The sequence below is a fragment of the Cupressus sempervirens genome, chromosome 10 (assembly GCF_028749045.1).
Source record: "Cupressus sempervirens isolate cs-2001-9-10 chromosome 10, ASM2874904v1, whole genome shotgun sequence".
NCBI classification, from domain to species: domain Eukaryota; kingdom Viridiplantae; phylum Streptophyta; class Pinopsida; order Cupressales; family Cupressaceae; genus Cupressus; species Cupressus sempervirens.
The window spans coordinates 40,145,874-40,163,678 of NC_143127.1; the positions used below are offsets into that span (position 1 = coordinate 40,145,874).

Sequence of the window (17,805 nt, forward strand, 5' to 3'; positions counted from 1 at the left end):
CATATATACCCAAGAAACCCCAATTTGGGGAAAAACCAACAACTATTGGATCCTCTATTCAGCCTAACAAAAAACTTTGTCTCAAATTCTAATAGAATCCAATAAAAGTTTTCTATTGCAATCTTACATATATAGAGCCCAATTTCTTTACTCATCTTGAGAGGAAAGAAGGTTTTCTTTCTTTCTTAGGCTTTAAAATAATAATATTAAAATACATTAAAATCAAAATATTCATTAAAAAATATTGAGGCATATGCAACTAGGGCATGACTATCGAGGTACCTTCCCTCTAACAGAAGGTCCCTCACCATTAATTGCATTAAGTACAAATTTTGTTCTCAAGCCTTTTATGGGCTCTAATATTAAACAAAATGGAATTTCCAAAGTCAGGGTTAGGAGGATCGACAAAAATAGAATGACCTTTAGAGACATTGTTAAAGGTGATTCATTTATCCCTGATGGCATGTGCTTCTTCAAGAAGGACCAACTAGGATCAATTCAGCTTCAGACAGAGGAGGAAGGTAAGGTCCTCAATACCAAACCATTTTTTATCAAGGCAAATGCACAAATGTCTATAGTTGTTGAAATTGAAAAATGTAGGCTAAAGAATTTGGCTATATTCTTGATAGACATTATTTAGATTGCATTAACTCAAGGAAATATTTGAATGATTGGCTCCATAATGTTTGGAATAAAAGATTTGGATTTTCAGTTTCCTTGTTTTGTTTGGTTCAAAAAGGTCTTTTCATTCTTTTTTTTAACAACTATAATCACCAGAAAGAGGTGGTTAAAAGGTAGTATTGAAAATTTGGTTCTAGCATGTTTCGATCCATTCCTTGGTCTCCGGAGGCTAACCTAGATGAGGTTGTTGCACTTTCATGCCCTTGGTGGATTATAGTGGGTGACATTCCTCCCTTTATATGGAATCTCATCCCACAAGCCATAACCCCAATTGGCTTTGTTAATACCACAGATCATACTAATAATCTTCTTCCACATTATGATGCTAGGGTTAGAATTGTCATTAATCTGGATATTGAGGTTCCAAAACAAATCCTTTAAATTGAAGGTTGCCAATTTGCTTGCCCTATTACCTTACTTGAAGGGTTAAGTGTATGTTTCCTATGCAAAAAGGAGGGGCATAGAAGAAAATATTGCCCATTTATTAATCGTAAAAAATGGTCATGTTTATGGTAAGAAAGCCCCTAAGAATTAGAATCCAGCTAAGCCTCACAAAATTTCTTTAACTTCTAACCAATTGCTTCAAGTAGATTTAGATGCCTTAGAAGAAAAAGTTGTAGATAAAAACACTAATAGTGATGAGATGCCCTCATCCAAACCTCTGATCATTTGTGGGTTGTCAGAAATAGAGACCATTTCTTTTGGTCTTGACCACCAAGATGACAAGCCTGAACATAGAACTGTCAATGTCCAACAATTAGCACTCCAAAAATTAGGAGAACCTCTGTAGCTACTAACAATAGACTAAAATCCATTGCATGTGGTAGTATCAATATGGATAAGGATTCACATTGTACATTGGTTGGTATGGGGGGAGTAGATGTGAGAGAGCGCACATCGATGGGTGCCCCTCGAAAGAGGGTGAGATTGTGGACTTTAATGTTAAAATGTCCACCAATGATAGTCTCAATATCCTAGAGGCATTACAGGATACATACCATAGAATAGATAGGTTATCATATTTATTAAAAAAAATGTTATCCTTGCCAAGTCCCCCTTTAAATTTCTGGAGGTGCATCCATCGATGAGTCTAATCTCCCCATCTATTGGTCCTATACCACCCAGTGCAAAGGAAATTGTGAATCCATTTGCAGTTGATCAGGAAGATCAAAGGAATATGAGTATTGAAGAATACCCAATAAAAGAAGGGGGGAACTTTATGTTCCAAGCCCAAAAAAAAGAGCAGAGTTAGGAAAGATAAAATTGTAAAGAAAAATTGCGAAATAATAGGTGAAAATGAAAGCCAAGGTAAAATCATTAAGAAATGGTGGATACCTTTTGGCTCCACTAATCTCCCAAAAGATTATAACTAGCTTATATATATGTATATAATGTTGAGAGTAATCATTCTCGAGGTGCCTATTTTCATTTAATCCCAAGGTTATTTTAATCACAGTTGGGATTTATGAAAATATGCACCTCGAGAATGATTACTCTCAATGTAATACACACACACACACACACACACACACACACACACACACACACACACATATATATATATATGTATGTATATACATATGTATACACACGCGCGCGCACGCACACATATAGATAAAAGCTAGTGGCAATCGTGGTGCAACAAGAAAATTACTTTTCTATTTTTCTATTTTTTATTAGGTTAGTATCGAATTATTTATTTATTTTTAAATATAGTTGTATAAACTTTCTATAAGATTGTAGTTGTATAAACTTACTATAAAATTATTCTTCAGCATTTTATTTTTTAATTCTGTAAAAATTTGCCTTAGGGCAAAATTCACCCAAGAACTAAGAACTCAAACACAAGCACAACTGTAGACCAAAAAGAGTATGATTAGAATAACAATGTATTCAATTCAATATGCCTTAGAGTACACTAGGAGTGCTTGTATATAAAAACCTCTAAGATGAATCTAGAATGCCTTGGAATCAACTATATGATAAGTCATACAACCAAGCACATGTCCACCAAATATGGGCTCTCCTCCATTAAGCATGGAAGTAAGTGCAATGATGAGAGGATAAGCCTACAAAGGTGTAACATGCAAATCTATGTTGTAGACAACATGTGCTGAAATACAGTTGCATACTTTTGTGTTGTCAACATGACAACTCAAAAAGGTACACAAACTCCTATGTGTCTCACAAAATAAATAATAAAATAATACAATATAATAAAATAATGCATTAACCTAAGCAAACTTAAGTAAGTGTAAATAGTAAATACGTATTTACACCAAAAAATTATATATATGGTGTTTAATTTGCATGACTTTAATTTGTTTTTATTTGAAGGATATTGTTACATAAAATGTTACATTCAAGAGCAGAGTTATGGTTAGGGTTAGTGTTGAGGTTAGGGTTAGAGTTAGAGTTAGGGTTAGCATTAGGATTAAAATTAGAAATTATGGTTAGGGATAATGTTAGGGTTAGGGTTTGGATTAGAGTTAGGGTTAGGGTTACAATTAGAGCTAGAGTTAGGGTCAAGGTTAGAGTTAGAGTTAGGGTCAGGGTTAGAGTTCCAGTTAGAGTTAGAGTTAGGGTTAGGGTTAGATTTAGAATTAGAGTTAGAGTTAGGTTAGGGTTAGGGTTAGAATTAGGATTAGAGTTAGGGTAAGGGTAAGGGTAGGAATTAGGGTTAGGGTTAGAATGAGGGTTACAAATATAATTAGGGTTAGGGTTAGGGTTAGTATTAGAGTTGGGGTTAGAGTTAGAGTTAAAGTTAGAGTTAGAGTTAGAATTAGAGTTAGAATAAGGGTTAGAGTTAGAGTTAGAGTTAGGGTTATAGTTAGGGTTAGTGTATGGGTTACAATTAGGATTAGGGTTAGCATTAGGGTTAGGGTTACAATTAGAGTTAGAGTTAAAATTAGAGGTAGTGTTAGTGTTAGTGTTAGTGTTAGTGTTAGTGTTAGTATAAGTATTACTATTAGTGATAGTTTAAGAGTTAGAGTTAGAGTTAGAGTTGGAGTTATAGTTGGAATTGGAGTTGGAGTCGAAGTTGGAGTCGAAGTTGGAGTTGGAGTTAGAGTTGGAGTTAGGGTTAGAGTTGGGGTTAGGGTTAGGATTAGGGTTAGGGTTAGGATTAGGATTAGAGTTCGAGTTAGGGTTCAAGTTAGAGTTAGAGTTACAGATAGAGTTGGGGTTAGGGTTAGATTTAGGGTTAGGGTTAAAGTTAGAGTTAGGGTTAGAGTAAGAGTTAGGGTTAGAATCAAGGTCGGGGTTAGGATTAGAATTAAGGTTAGGGTTAGAGCTAGAGTTAGATATAGTGTTAGGATTAGGGTTATACTTAGGGTTAGGGTTAACTATATTAGGGTCAGGGTTACAATTAGAGTTAGAGTTAGAGTTAGGGTTAGAATTAGGGGTAGGGTTAGAATTAGAGATAGAGTTAGAGTTAGAGTTAGGGTTAGGGTTAGAGTAAGAGTTAGATTTAGGGTTAGAATTAGGGTTAGGGTTAGGGTTAGGGTTAGGGTTAGGGTTAGGGTTAGAATTAGAGTTAGATTTAGGGTTAGAATTAGTGTTAGAGTTAGGGTTAGGGTGAGAATTAGAGTTAGAGTTAGAGTCAGGGTTAGAATTAGGATTAGAGTTATAGTTAAGGTTATAATTAGGTTAGGGTTAGGGCTAGAATTGGGGTTAGGATTAGAATTAGGATTAGAGTTAGGGTTATATAGGGTTAGGGTTAGGGTTAGGGTTAGAATTAGAGAGTTAGAGTTAGGGTTAGAGTTAGGGTTAGGAATAGAATTTAGGTTACAAATATAATTAGGGTTAGAGTTAGAATTAGGGTTAGGGTAAGGGTAAGAATTAAGGTTAGGAATAGAATTAAGGTTACAGATATAGTTAGTGTTAGAATTAGGGATAGGGTTAGGGTTAGAATTAGAGTTAGGGTTTGAGCTAGAGTTAGAGCTAGAGTTAGAGTCAGGGCTAGAGTTAGAGTTAGAGTTACGGTTAGAGTTGGGGTTAGCATTAGGGTTAGGGTTACAACTATAGTGTTAGTGTTAGTGTTAGTGTTAGTGTTAGTGTTAGTGTTAGTGTTAGTGCTAGTGCTAGTGCTAGTGTTAGTGCTAGGGCTAGGATTAGGGTTAGAATTAGGGTTATAATTGGGGCTAGGGTTAGGGTTAGGGTTACAGTTACGGTTACGGTTAAATTTAGAGTTAGAGTTACAGTTCAAGTTAGAGTTAGAGTTAAAGTTGGAGGTAAAGTTGGGATTAGTGTTAGATTCAGGGTTAGGGTTAGGTTTAGAGTTATATCTAGGGTCAGAGTTAGAGTTATATATAGTGTTAGGGTTAGGATTATAATTAGAGTTATAGTTATAGGTAGGGATAGAGTTAGAGATAGAGTTAGGATTAGAATTAGGGGTAGGATTAGGATTAGGGTTAAAATTAGAGATAGAGTTAGGGTTAGGGTTATAGTTGAAGTCTGAGTTAGAATTAGGGTTAGGGTTAGGATTAGAATTGGTATTAGAGTTAGAATTAGGGTTAGAATTAGTGTTAGGATTAGGGTTAGGGTGAGCATTAGAGTTAGAGTTAGGATTAGAGTTATAGTCTATAGTCAGTGTTAAGGCTAGAATTGGGGTTAGAGTTAGAATAATGATTAGAATTAGGGTTATATAGGGTTAGGGTTAGGGTTAGAGTTAGGGGTAAAATTAGAGTTAGAGTTAGAGTGAGAGTTAGGGTTAGGGTTAGAGTTACAATTAGAGTTAGAGTTAGAGTTATTTTATCATTGAGGGAAACCCATACACTTTTGCAGATGTGCCACACAAGAATTTTTTTGCATCTTTCATCTACATTACTTCTATTTCCTCAACATATTCAATTGGAAATATTGTGTTCTCCAAAACTTTAATTATAGTTGTGCACGACTATTTTATTATTTGTAGGCATTTGTCAAACTCGGTCTCAAAGAAATCATTTGAGGTCATTCAAGTAGTTAGGCTAGTATCAATAATGTTTGATTATTTGTTCGAGACATCCATAACTCAAATAGTAACTTGCAAACTTATAAACAAACATCAATATATAGAAATAATGAGAATTAAAAAGTATTAATAATTAAAATTTATTCTTTCAAATGAATAATGTTCAAAATAAGATAAATAAAAATGAAAACTATTTCAAATGAAACATTTAGATTGTAATATTTGAAATATGGTGGCGTTGCCTTCCCCTTTTCAAACATTACAAACATAAATATTAATAAAAATCTATATATACTATGAAAAATATTTAAATAAAACACATACATAATATAATTAAATAATGACAAAATATAAACTAAATATATGATTCCTCTATTTTAAATTAATTATTAACTTTAGTAAATACAAATTGTATTGATATGGCGACCTTGTCATCCATATTAATGATAAAATTTAATTATGAAACATGAAATATAAATATTTTGAAATATGAAAATATAAAACTATTATGAAACATGCAAATCTAAAACATGCAAACCAAAAGCAATTTGAAATATGAAAATCTAAAACTAAATTGAAATATGCACATTAAAAATATGTAGATGAAAAGTATCATCAAATATATAAATCGAATAGATTCTGAATGCAATTTGAATTCTAAATCTAAATCAAACATGCAAGGCTAAACTATTACATGCAAATAAAATAATTTTGAATGCAATTCTAAATCTGAGATGAAGCTAGTTGGAATTGAAATCTAAATCAAAGTAGAATATTATAACTAATTTTGAAACTAAATCTAAATCTAAATACAAAACTAAATAAAAAAATAAGAAATAAAAATAAAAATCTCACCTGCAAAAAAATTACTCCAAAACTTTAATCTACTCTTCAAAAACTCTAATCTTCTCCAATAATCTCCACCTCTTCCTCCCTACAAAAACACAAAATGAATAAATGAGGAGCATTTTTTTTATAACCTATGAGAGGCTCCTCATATCCCCCAATAGATATCTCTTGACATTCCACAAATTTATTTCAAATTATCCCACTCCTCACAAAAAAAAAGCAAAAATATATTTAACAAAAAGAATATGTTTCATATTTAAAATTTTAAAGAAATTATTTCAGCCCTATTTTTTCAGGTCCCATTTTTTTAGCCCTATTATTTTGGCCTCTATTTGCCTTCTTATTCTTAATTTAAGATAAACTTGTATTATGTAGTTTTTAGTAGAAATAGTTTTTAAATTTATTCTAAAATTAATTGGTGCTTCATTTAAAAGTAGAATATATATTTATTAAAAAAAAAAATTCTTAATTATTTAAACAATTTTACTAAATGTAAATCAATTAAAATTTTCTCATTAAATTAATTTTAAAATTTTAAAATATTTGAATGAATCATTCAAAAAATCTTTTAAATAAATTTAAAACTAAAGTCTAGATTTCAATATAATCTTTTTAGATTTTTTCTAAATATATTATGAATATTTCTATTCTTGTTTTATATTTTGCATACAAAACATTTTTTTAATTAAACAAAAATAAAAAAATAAAAATCTTACTTTCTAAATATATAGAAAAACTATGTTTATTTCCATTCAATCTTTGATATAAAAAACATCTAACTAAAATTATATAGTACATATTATTATGAATAATAGTATCATTGAATGATATATATTATTTTATAACAATTAATCGTGTGTAGTATTCGTAACAATTAAGAATATTTTATTTCTTAATTTATTTCTAAGTTCTTTATTATTTATTATTTTTTCAATTTCTTTTTGGGTTCTATTATTTCAACCTTTTTTATTTTGGTATGGTCATTTTGGGGCCTATTATTTCGGGATGATCATGTGTCACCCTATTATTTTGGGATGGCCAAATCTCACCCTATTATTTCGTGGCAAATATTTTGGGAATAAATTTTTGTTTTATTATTTTATAAGGTGTCACATGACCATGTGAAATAAAATGAATTTATAAAATCCTTTTAAATTAAATTAGTGTGTAACCGCTCCCATTTCTTTTTTATTGATGGAGAATCTATTTTGGCATATATCCCTTGTTGGGATTTGCATTTGTGCTCTAATTATATAGAATGCTTCTCAGTGTAAAAAGAAGGGGAAAAAAAATAGCCCAATTTCTTTAAGCACACATTAATATTTGCACTTGTTGCAAAAAGCCTAAAACCATATTACTTATATCTTTTGAATGCATCTTTTCTAAAGAAGTTTGGGCTATGTTTGGATTTCATTTGCATCTAAATTTTAGCCTAATTAATGTCATAATAGGGAAGATTTTGAATACTAAGAATAGATGTAATATCTTTTGTTCTATGAGTTCAGTTGAAATTTTATGGCTTTTGCGAAAAAAAGAAAGAAATGATAACATCCTTTCTAGTATTAATAGGAATCTTATTGAGCCTCTCGAGAAACTCATATATACGTAGGTTACTCTTGTTCTAAAGGTAGACAAAAGGAAATTAAAATAATTTTTGAATGAAAGTGCCACCATCATGCTATTTAAAGAGAAGTGACTTTTGGATCCATCATCGAGGATAATCCAGATGCCCCTCCTACCTTTGATCAAGCCTTAAGGAGAGCGCATGAGATAGTAAGAGAGAACACAGGACCTCCTACTACCGAGCACATGAGATGGTAAAAGAGAACATAGGACCTTCTATTGCAACAGTTCCAATTGTTGTACTTCCACCAACCATGATTATAGTAGCCAATCCATAACCTCAAGGTTGGACAACTGTATTTTCTAGGGACATTGTTTTAGATTGACAATATATTTATAGTCTGTGCAACTGAAACAATATGTATTGTATACCTTTTTTGTAAATGTTTTGTATATGGTCATCTATAGCATCTTGATGCTCAAACTCAGTTGATTGTGTTGATCTTAGAATTGGTGTATTAAAGATAATATAATTTTGTTTACCTTGTACTCAATAGAAAAAATACATTAAAAATCAATTTCTAATTGCTAATTTATTTTAAAGAGTTAAACATTTAAATAATCTATGAAAATATCAAATATTACTAGAATCGGGATTATATATTAGATACTTAAAAGAACTCTTTTAAAAAGTCAAATTTTGTTAAGATGAAAATATAAACTAAATATTTCACATTTAAATATATAACATGTTTTTGATCTCTATGTGTGATTCTTTATATTTTGTTGTTAATGAATGTCTCTTATTGGTACTTGTTGAGATATCTTTTTTATCTGTTTATTAGTTCCTATCGTAGGCTATAGTTGATTAAACTTAGTTTTAACTAATCAAAATTTATCAATATTTTTAATAATATTAAATGTATTTTTGGAAATGTCTACCATGTTTGCTAAAATTTTAAATTATAGAACAAGTAAAGTCAACAAGTATAAATTAAATATTGTTTATTTAAATTATAAATTTTAAGTTTAAGTTTAAATTTTTAAAATATATTAATATTGTTTAATTTTAACTATTTGACCATCTAAAATATGATCTTTAATATATATTATTATTATATCTTTTTAATAGAAACTTTATTTTTAATAAATTCAAAATTCAAATTATTTTTAAACATTCATCTTTACAATATAATTTTACTTTATCTCTTAGAAGAAACTTTTTTGCAAATAAATAAATTATAGTACCTCTGAGTTTCAATTGAGCATGGAGTAAAAGCTAGCATTTAAAAATTAAAATGTTTTTTTTTTTCATAACCCAACTAAACGACAAGGAATTTGAAGAACAAAATTAAACTCAACATAATTCTTTGAGCTTGTGCTTGGCCGCTTCTATTGCATAGATTCCATCTTCTTTCTAAAGGATGCTGTTTTATTTCCAACACTCTGTAATGAATTACTGTTCCCTTGAGCCGCCTCCTCCTCTTCAAACCATTCAGGGGACCAATCGCAAAATCCCCTGTCGATCATATGTCCACACTTCATAAAATCTTGTTTGTGTGAGGCCGACGTTTCCAGGGGGAAAACATAATCAAAACCGTGCGTGGCATAATGCTCCGAATTCAGGGATAAAAATGCCGGCTCACAAGTCCACGGCGTGCTTGTGCCATCTTCGCTGCCGCCAAAAACAATACCGTCATTCGACAGATCATCGAATAATCTGTCAAGGCTGCTGGCAGAGTCATTGTAGCCGTCGAAGAGGCTTGAAGAGGAGTTGTTACTGCTTTCTTCACAGAAAAAACATTGTCTGTCGTTACAGATCCTGTCTTTTCCATTGCTGCTTGATTGCTCCAGTAGCTCGAAGAAATAAAGAAATGTCGGCTTAGGAACCGGTTCTGCATAATTATTTAAGCAAGATGGTTAATACAGGGGGGAATCTAATAAACAAATTATTTCAATTTGCATAGATATTGAAAGAAATAGTTAAGTCAGTTATATTTAGGCTTATGATCATTTTAATTTTCAGAGACTCTTCTCAAATAATTTCAAGTTGAATAGCATTACTGCAGCTAGAGTTTGAAGATGTCTGATTTGTAGGATTTGGAAAATTGTAAGTGGTAAGGAATTAATAAAATGAGGGAAGGTCAATGGAATTTCGCTGTAAAAACGAAGAGATTCAATTTATTCCCAAAAATCTCTTCAGTAAATTTTCATAAATAAACTACCTATGCTTTATAATTATAATTACCAATATAGAAATTGTGATATTGTTATCACGATTTAATTGTGTGATTTTGAGTCAAACTTGTTGACCCATGCTTCATGAGCAGTGATTCAACATGAATCCATCTCTCATGAGAATAAATGGAACACTTAGCACTCATTGGATCTAGGAGATGCTCACAAGGGTGAAACATCGGGACTTCCCAGAAGGTCACCCATCCCAGTACTACTCTAGCTGAGCGCACTTAACTACGGAGTTTTCTCCATGGTTAAACCCAAAGCTTGCAACCCCATTTGCAAAACCTTCACCAAGTGTTGGAAAAATATAGAAATTGGCGAGACAAGGACATCCTTAAATATCATACAAAATTAAGTTTGGAAAAAATAAATCAACTTGAAATATTCAACACTTTTAGTGTTTTGGTGTTAGAATCAAGCTCGGTGTGTGATGTCTAAGTCGAGACATGGAATGGCAAAAGCAAACACCACCGGCTAATCTCCACACAAAATGTACTAAAGATTGTTGTTTTTTATCACAAAATATGCAAAATATGCAGATCATGAAGATCAAATGTTGAAAATCTCAAAAAAAAATCACTGTATTTTCAATTTTTAAAAATTTGCTCAATAGTACATTTTGTAGGGAGGATAGCCATGTCCCCTTTATATTACGGAAACTGTTGAAGGAAGACAGCTGAAGCAAAATTTGTATAAATAAATACAGTCAATAAATGTTCAAGAAAACTGCATTAAATTTGATGCAAAATCGCATACAGATGGACACAAAAATTAATAAAAAGTGCAATATAGATTATAAGCTTATTAGAATATCCACTTTTCAGTTATTGCTCAAAATTATGATGTTAATAAGCTTTAAAAAAATGAGCAAACTGATGACTAAAATATAGTAAACTTAAATTTTCATTAGAAACATTGCAATAACAATCAGAAAAACAAATTTATTACTGTAAAAGAAAACTAGATACAGTAACTGCATTATTTGAAATACTGCCGAAACCTTGCTCAACAAAATGGATTATTTTGATCAGATTAATGGTTGAAGCAGTCCATATCATGTTATTTGTCGGGAAAGATTTTCAGGCTTGTCTGAATGAAATGGTAACAATTGGTAAGGTTAAGAAAATTGGTGAACATTAACTTCATTTTCTGAATTCTTACCGAAATTACGAGTATTTAAGTTGGGTGAAAATTGTTGAAAAATGTGAAAAACAGACAAAAAATCGTTTGATCGTATCTTGATTTGAAACATGAAGAATATTTTGCATATTTTGTCTCAACGAAATAGTTAAAAAAACAAGAAAAATGATGACACAAACATTGAATATTATATCATGTAAACATTGAATATTATATCATTGTCTAGGCGGTCCTTATAAACAATTATTGAATATTATATAATTATCTGTGTAGTTCTTTAGATTAGAAGTTTTAAATAGTCAAAGTTAAATTATGTACATAGTGTTCAAGTTTAATTTAGATTTTCCTTTATTTCTATATGAATCAATTTTATGAACATTTTGATTTTTAATTATTCTTATATGAATCAGAGTAATCTAGAGTAATCTGCAAGAAGAAATTAACATTGTGGTGAAGTGTTTTACTTTGAACAGATAGTTTTGTTTAATCTAGAGTAATCTGCAAGAAGAAATTAACTTTGTAGTGAAGTGTTTTACTTTGAACAGATAGTTTTGTTTGGTATAAATGAACAGTTATGTAAAATTGCAAAACCAAAAAGATATGTTTTTTAAAATTATTTCTTATATTTAACTTTTATTTTGTTCATTTCAATTCCTCTGTTAAAATCTTACAATCCAGAGCTACACAACTTAAACAAAAATATCTCACACAACTAAAACAAAAATATCTCACTCAACTTAAATTAAGAAAATTAAATTAATAAAAAACAAGGAGCAGACTTTGAACAAATAGTTAAAAATAAATTGATAACCTACAAACCATGGACTTTCGAGTATTGTCCATCTCGATGCATATTTGGCCGTATTTTTCAATAAATTGAACTGGGAGATATTTAGTGGGTTATGACCTATTCTTCATTGTTTTTGATATTGAAGTTTCCTTAGATTTCTCAGAAATATCTGCTTGTTAATTTACAGTTCTGGTCTCTCTGTTCTCGGAAGCTTAATGAAATTCAGCTTGATTTTGAATGTCATAGTTAACAGACAAGTTAAAGTGATCCTCAAACCGAAGGATTTTTCGGTCATAACACTCCAATTAATCTTATTCGTTTGACATGCTCAATATTTTAGTCTTATGTAGGTTTTTGGAATCATCTTCTAGGTAGCCGAGTTTGCTGTGATCTCTCTGCTGTAAACTCGCCAAATTATATGGTGTTTGTTACAGCACAACTGTATGCCAAAATTCACTCAATTGTTTTCCAAATTTTGTACAAATCAGTTGATGGAGAAACAAAAATTGATCGCATAATTTAAGCTAAATATATCGAAAGTTTCGATTTCCCAATTAGTAAATGGTTTCATTTCCGGTATTTTCAAATCTTACCATCCACTTTGTGTTCTTATGGACGCTTGGGGTGACTCTGCCCAAAACATGAAAACTAGGCAGATATTGAAACAGTACTGCTATATTTACTTGAAGGTAAAAATAGTTGAGTTTGAAGGGTTTTAACCTTGATTGTCTGAAAAGTTGCGCGTGAAGACAGCATTCACGCTCTGAGAAGGCACAGTCGAGACTACAGTTGCCCAAGTGCACGATGACATTTTTCTGTCAATATTTATGAAAAACAAAATTGTAATTATGTCAATATTTGACAGAAAACCGCTATCTAGATTACAAAACAAAATTTGTAAACGATTCCTCTTAAGTAAAATATGTCTAGATTGCATCACTATTAAAACTGATATAAATAACTCTTTCACTAAACTACCAATTCACTTACAGTTAAAATGAAACTCTGCTCAAGAAATTAAGACCTCGGATACATTCAGAAACGAAAAGATCGGAGAACGAAGTTCTTTTATTAAGAACACTTTCAAGTTTTAACCACCGCTTGCCAGATACACAGTTCGAATCCCGCTGACTGCTGGCATGCTTCTACTGCCGACTACTGTCCATAAATGCCAAATAATAATTACTTCCTTAAATCTAATCAAGCGCTTAAAATACTTAGATAAAAGAAGAAGAGGACTAACTAAATTGGTCGAAATTTTTAGCGAGCCTTTTCAGATTTAAGAGTGTTTGGACTGCCTCGGGTAAATATTTTTCTTTAAATTTTAAAGAGATTTCAGTACTTCGTATGAAAAGGGCAACAATTGGGCAATTTTTAAAGCGTAAAAAGACGGAAGGGACGTCGTACCGGCAGCTTTTCCGCCACATTTAGCGATGCTTTTGTGTGTCTTTGTCGTATTTCAAACGCATTTTCTCTACGGCAAGCGATTCTTTTAAGACGCTCAATACATTTGAAGTACTTTTCTCCGTTTTCTACCGCTGAATGCGATTCTTTTCTGCCAGTTCAGTATATTGTGCCGCTTCAAGCAATTCTTGTCTAGCAAGTTGCCTGCAATGTTTTATATAAAAAATCGCAATGAACAGTTTTTCAAAGCAGAATACAATCATCGGTTTAAGGAATTATTTTCTACATTAAGCGATCCTCTCAGGTTCGCTTGACTAGCCGTACACAATATACGAAATCTTAGCAAAAGAGCTATAAAAGGCAATTTTTTCAAGCAAAATAACTGTCGCTTTAACTGACTTCGAGGAATTCGACATATTTTGTAGCATCTATCCATTTTACCTCAGTTCAACCGATTGTTTGCCAAGCGAGGAAAAATTTAACAATCGAAATAATCGAATTTCTTGTCAAGCCAAAATAGTGAAATGACAAGTTTTGCAAACGAAAAAGAGACTTTAAGCAAAAATCCAACGAAATAACCAAATATGCAGTACAGAGCAATGAAAAAATGTCCTTTACGAACAACGAAATGGACGAATCCCTACAAATAATACAATAAAAATGTCTACTTTAATTTTTAATTAAAAACTAACGAAACAAAAATGAAACAATGACGAAATAAGTCTTTTTTCCTGTTGAAAACAACAGATTTTTCAGGAAAACAAAGAAATAGCTAGCTCTTCTGCTGAAAACAACAAAAAAGGGGGGGAAATCAGCTAGAAGAAACGACACAAGAGTTTTTTGAGCGCTGCTTTTCTATTTCATCACTCGTAAAATAATTTCCGTAATTTATAAGTTTTCACACTTTCGGATCCTCCATTAAAACATCTTCTCATTCAAAATTTTACGTTAAGATGAAATAAACAAGAAATTTGTATAAAAAATTTAACACCAAAAAAGAATTCATAAAAGAAAGCAGCGAATGGCATACCTCCATTTTCGGTCTCATGTGAAAGCTATTCCACCTGCAACCTCCATTCTTCTTGTTCATATTTTATTTTGTTATTTTACCTGCTCTGAATATATTTCCATATGGAGGCATGAAATTTCTTTGCTATTCTTTATTCTTTTGATGTAAAGCCGTATAAAACGAATGTTCAGAAATGACTTGAAGCATGAAACTTAATATTGACCGTCGATGTTGCAGACAATCTGTTTGATGTTTAACTCGGCACAAATGCGGCACGATGCTATCGACCTGTTTGTTTTGGCCACGTGGCATGAATAGAGGGCATAAAATGTTTGACGATGCCAATTGGCTTCTATGAACATGTGTCCCGTTTAACCCAGCTTCATGGAAAATTGTAATTGGTTCCTCCGGTTTATAGCTTGGACACTATTTTTTATATTGATAAAAACGCTACTAAAGAAAGTATAGCAGCAACAAATTATACACTACATGATACAAATATTAATTTTTTTTTTGCTAGTGCTTATTATTTTATTCAAAATTTGATAATATGGTCTTTGTTCAGAATAGTTGGTTGTTTATGTTTAGTCAAAGAGGAATATTTTTATTGGTGTACATCTATTTTATTAAATTTAGTCAATTATTTGATTAACTTATTGATATTTTTATTAGGTGGGTATTTATTTGGATAAATGATAGCTCTTCTCTACTTGGGTTGATATTTGTTTAGGGATGTAACTTGTATTTAATAAAGTAGTGGTACTCTCTTTATTTGTGTGTAACTTGTATTATATATAATAAATGTTAACTTTTAGTCTTATTTTGACTTGTGTAAATATTTATTAAATATGTATATGTTATAAATGCTCCCTTCTAGTTGAATTTTGAACATCTATCTATTGAATATTTAATTTGGACATATTTTATTAGTTCTTAGGCAAAAACTTATGTTTTTACCTCTCTTTTTTGCTATTTGTTTGTTTTCATGAATCGTGGGTTAAAGAGTGTTTTGCATATCTCACTCTAAGACATCATTTGATTGTCAAACTAGGGACGTTAAACTTGAAATGGGTTTGCATACTATATGCACTAAATAGCTCTTTCAGACATGAGTTCTAGCCTAAAGACTACCATACTAGAATTGAAATGTTGGAAATTAAGCACTCCCTACTTCTATTGCACAAAATGAAAACTACTCTCAGTTTTGAGGGTTGGAACTACTCTATCCCTAGTGGCTGCAGAAACAACAGACAACTTTGTAATTCTATCGGTTGCATGAACAGATACGTTGAGATGCTAGGAAATAATAACAAAAAGCAATAACAACTAATCTAATTGTTGGAAAAGAAAGAGAGGCAATTCCCCTAAGTGAACCCCCTTAGATAGTGTCTTAGAAACACATCATATTAAAGCTCAAACTTCACAAACATTGTATTGAACTAAAATTGCAAAGTACATAGTACACACTTGCTTGAAACTGCAATGAAACAACAATAAACTATAAGCCCACCTCTATTTATCTGAAAGAGAATGTGGTTATTCATTCAAATATGAAATCTAAAGATTAACTAATTGCTCCCAAAGAAATGGGAAGTTTTTATTGTACTTTTGACTCCTTACAGTGAAGAAATAGATATGAGGGAGAAAATTGAGTCAAAACAATTTGGAGAAGTAAATAGACCACTATCCTAGATTGGTGTGTCTTTAAGACTTCCTTCGTTGGATGTATGGGATGCTCAAGATTTCTTATGTTGACTTTATGGAACACTCCCTTAGGTGGTGGATGTTCTCCCAATTGTTCATCATTGTATGTTATTGATTTAGTCTTCCTTGAACTAATCCTGCAACAACCTAGCGGTAGCTACATCTTCTCCTTGAAGCTTGGCACCTGCAATAATTAATTGCTATTCCTGAGCCAAATGGTTATCCCAACACATTCAACCCGTTAAATGATTCATCATCTCATTCGTATGTTCATTAGACATTAATTGGAATCAGGCAATGGTTCCTCTATGGATGTAAGACAATTAACAATAATGGTTGCAAGAACGTGCTTCATCTCATGGACTCAAAAAGAAAACATCTTTCACAAACTTCAAAAGACTTCTAAAAGTAATAATCATGTAATAGTATATTGTACTAATTGAATAAAAGTCCACATATTACTCCATAACGACTACTTAATGTTTGTTCAGCGATATAAAAGATATATAAAAGTTCTTAAAATGTGAGAGGAATGCTCAAAATATGAGCCCAAATTATGACAAAAATGGGCCTCATCATTTTGTTCAACCTATTATCTTGTTGATCCCTTCAGCCAGCCATGTTTGTCCTTCTTGCAAAGTTCCTTAGATCAGTTCTCATTTGTTGTCCACACTCCCAATTGCTAAAGCTCTAGAAGTGACCCTTCATCTCTTCCAAGTGTTGTCATCTCTTCTCCTCGGATTCCCTATTGTAAAAAATTTCTCTTTGCATTCCCAAAAGAAGTCTCAGGAGAATATATGGCTGCATAACTAGGGGTAACCAATCTTCATTCTTTTGTTTGGCATTCCTCATTTAATGCTCTACTCTTCTAGTAGTTGCATAAAGGTTATTAGGAATGTGTGGTTCCTTCTTTTGCAGCCTCATTGACATATATGCTAATCTTTCCCTGTTGTATATCATAAGGCATTAAGATCTTCGTTGACAATCTGGTTGTATTGATCAACACTCGTCTCCCCAAGGGCTCATTTTTTGGTATAGTGCTCTGATCATCCCACAACTTCTTCTAGTCAAAGTATATTCTCATTCCATTCTTTGACTCTTTTTTGATATGGATATCCCCCACATAACATAGAGGATTTCATTATGTACCATGCAACTAAATTATACAGATAAAATTCAATGAGAAAATACTTTATTTTCTCTAGAGACTCCTTATATGCCTCATAAAATTCATTCGAAGTGCTTTATGAAGAGATCTTCCTTTACCAAATCCTTATCATTTGAAAATTTAACTATAACTCCTTTAGATACATAGCATAAATTGGAGATGGTGATCTACATTTGAGTATTTGGGGGACAAGTTGGTTACCTGGTCAAAATTATCCTTTAGATTGGCAATTTCTACATCTTTATTTTGGATTATCTTCTTCAATCTTATGATTGCCATCTCATAGGAAGTTTGATGATCTA

General features: G+C 31.7%; 1 protein-coding gene across 2 annotated transcripts; it reads right to left on the reverse strand.

Annotated features, from left to right (window-relative positions):
• Positions 1-9,332: 9,332 nt before the first annotated feature.
• Positions 9,333-14,858, reverse strand: LOC149532456 (uncharacterized). 2 transcript variants are annotated; one of them, XM_089804510.1, is made up of 5 exons: positions 14,653-14,858; positions 13,626-13,826; positions 13,209-13,376; positions 12,939-13,033; positions 9,333-9,942 (listed from the first exon to the last, which is right to left on the reverse strand). In XM_089804510.1, exons 4-5 carry the CDS (start codon positions 13,027-13,029, stop codon positions 9,440-9,442), a joined length of 594 nt encoding a protein of 197 aa, XP_089660636.1. In that variant the 5' UTR covers positions 13,030-13,033; positions 13,209-13,376; positions 13,626-13,826; positions 14,653-14,858; the 3' UTR covers positions 9,333-9,439. The 2 variants fall into 2 exon arrangements, with proteins under 2 accessions (XP_089660636.1, XP_089660637.1); XM_089804511.1 differs by having other exon boundaries at positions 13,209-13,373; positions 14,653-14,857.
• Positions 14,859-17,805: the final 2,947 nt, after the last annotated feature.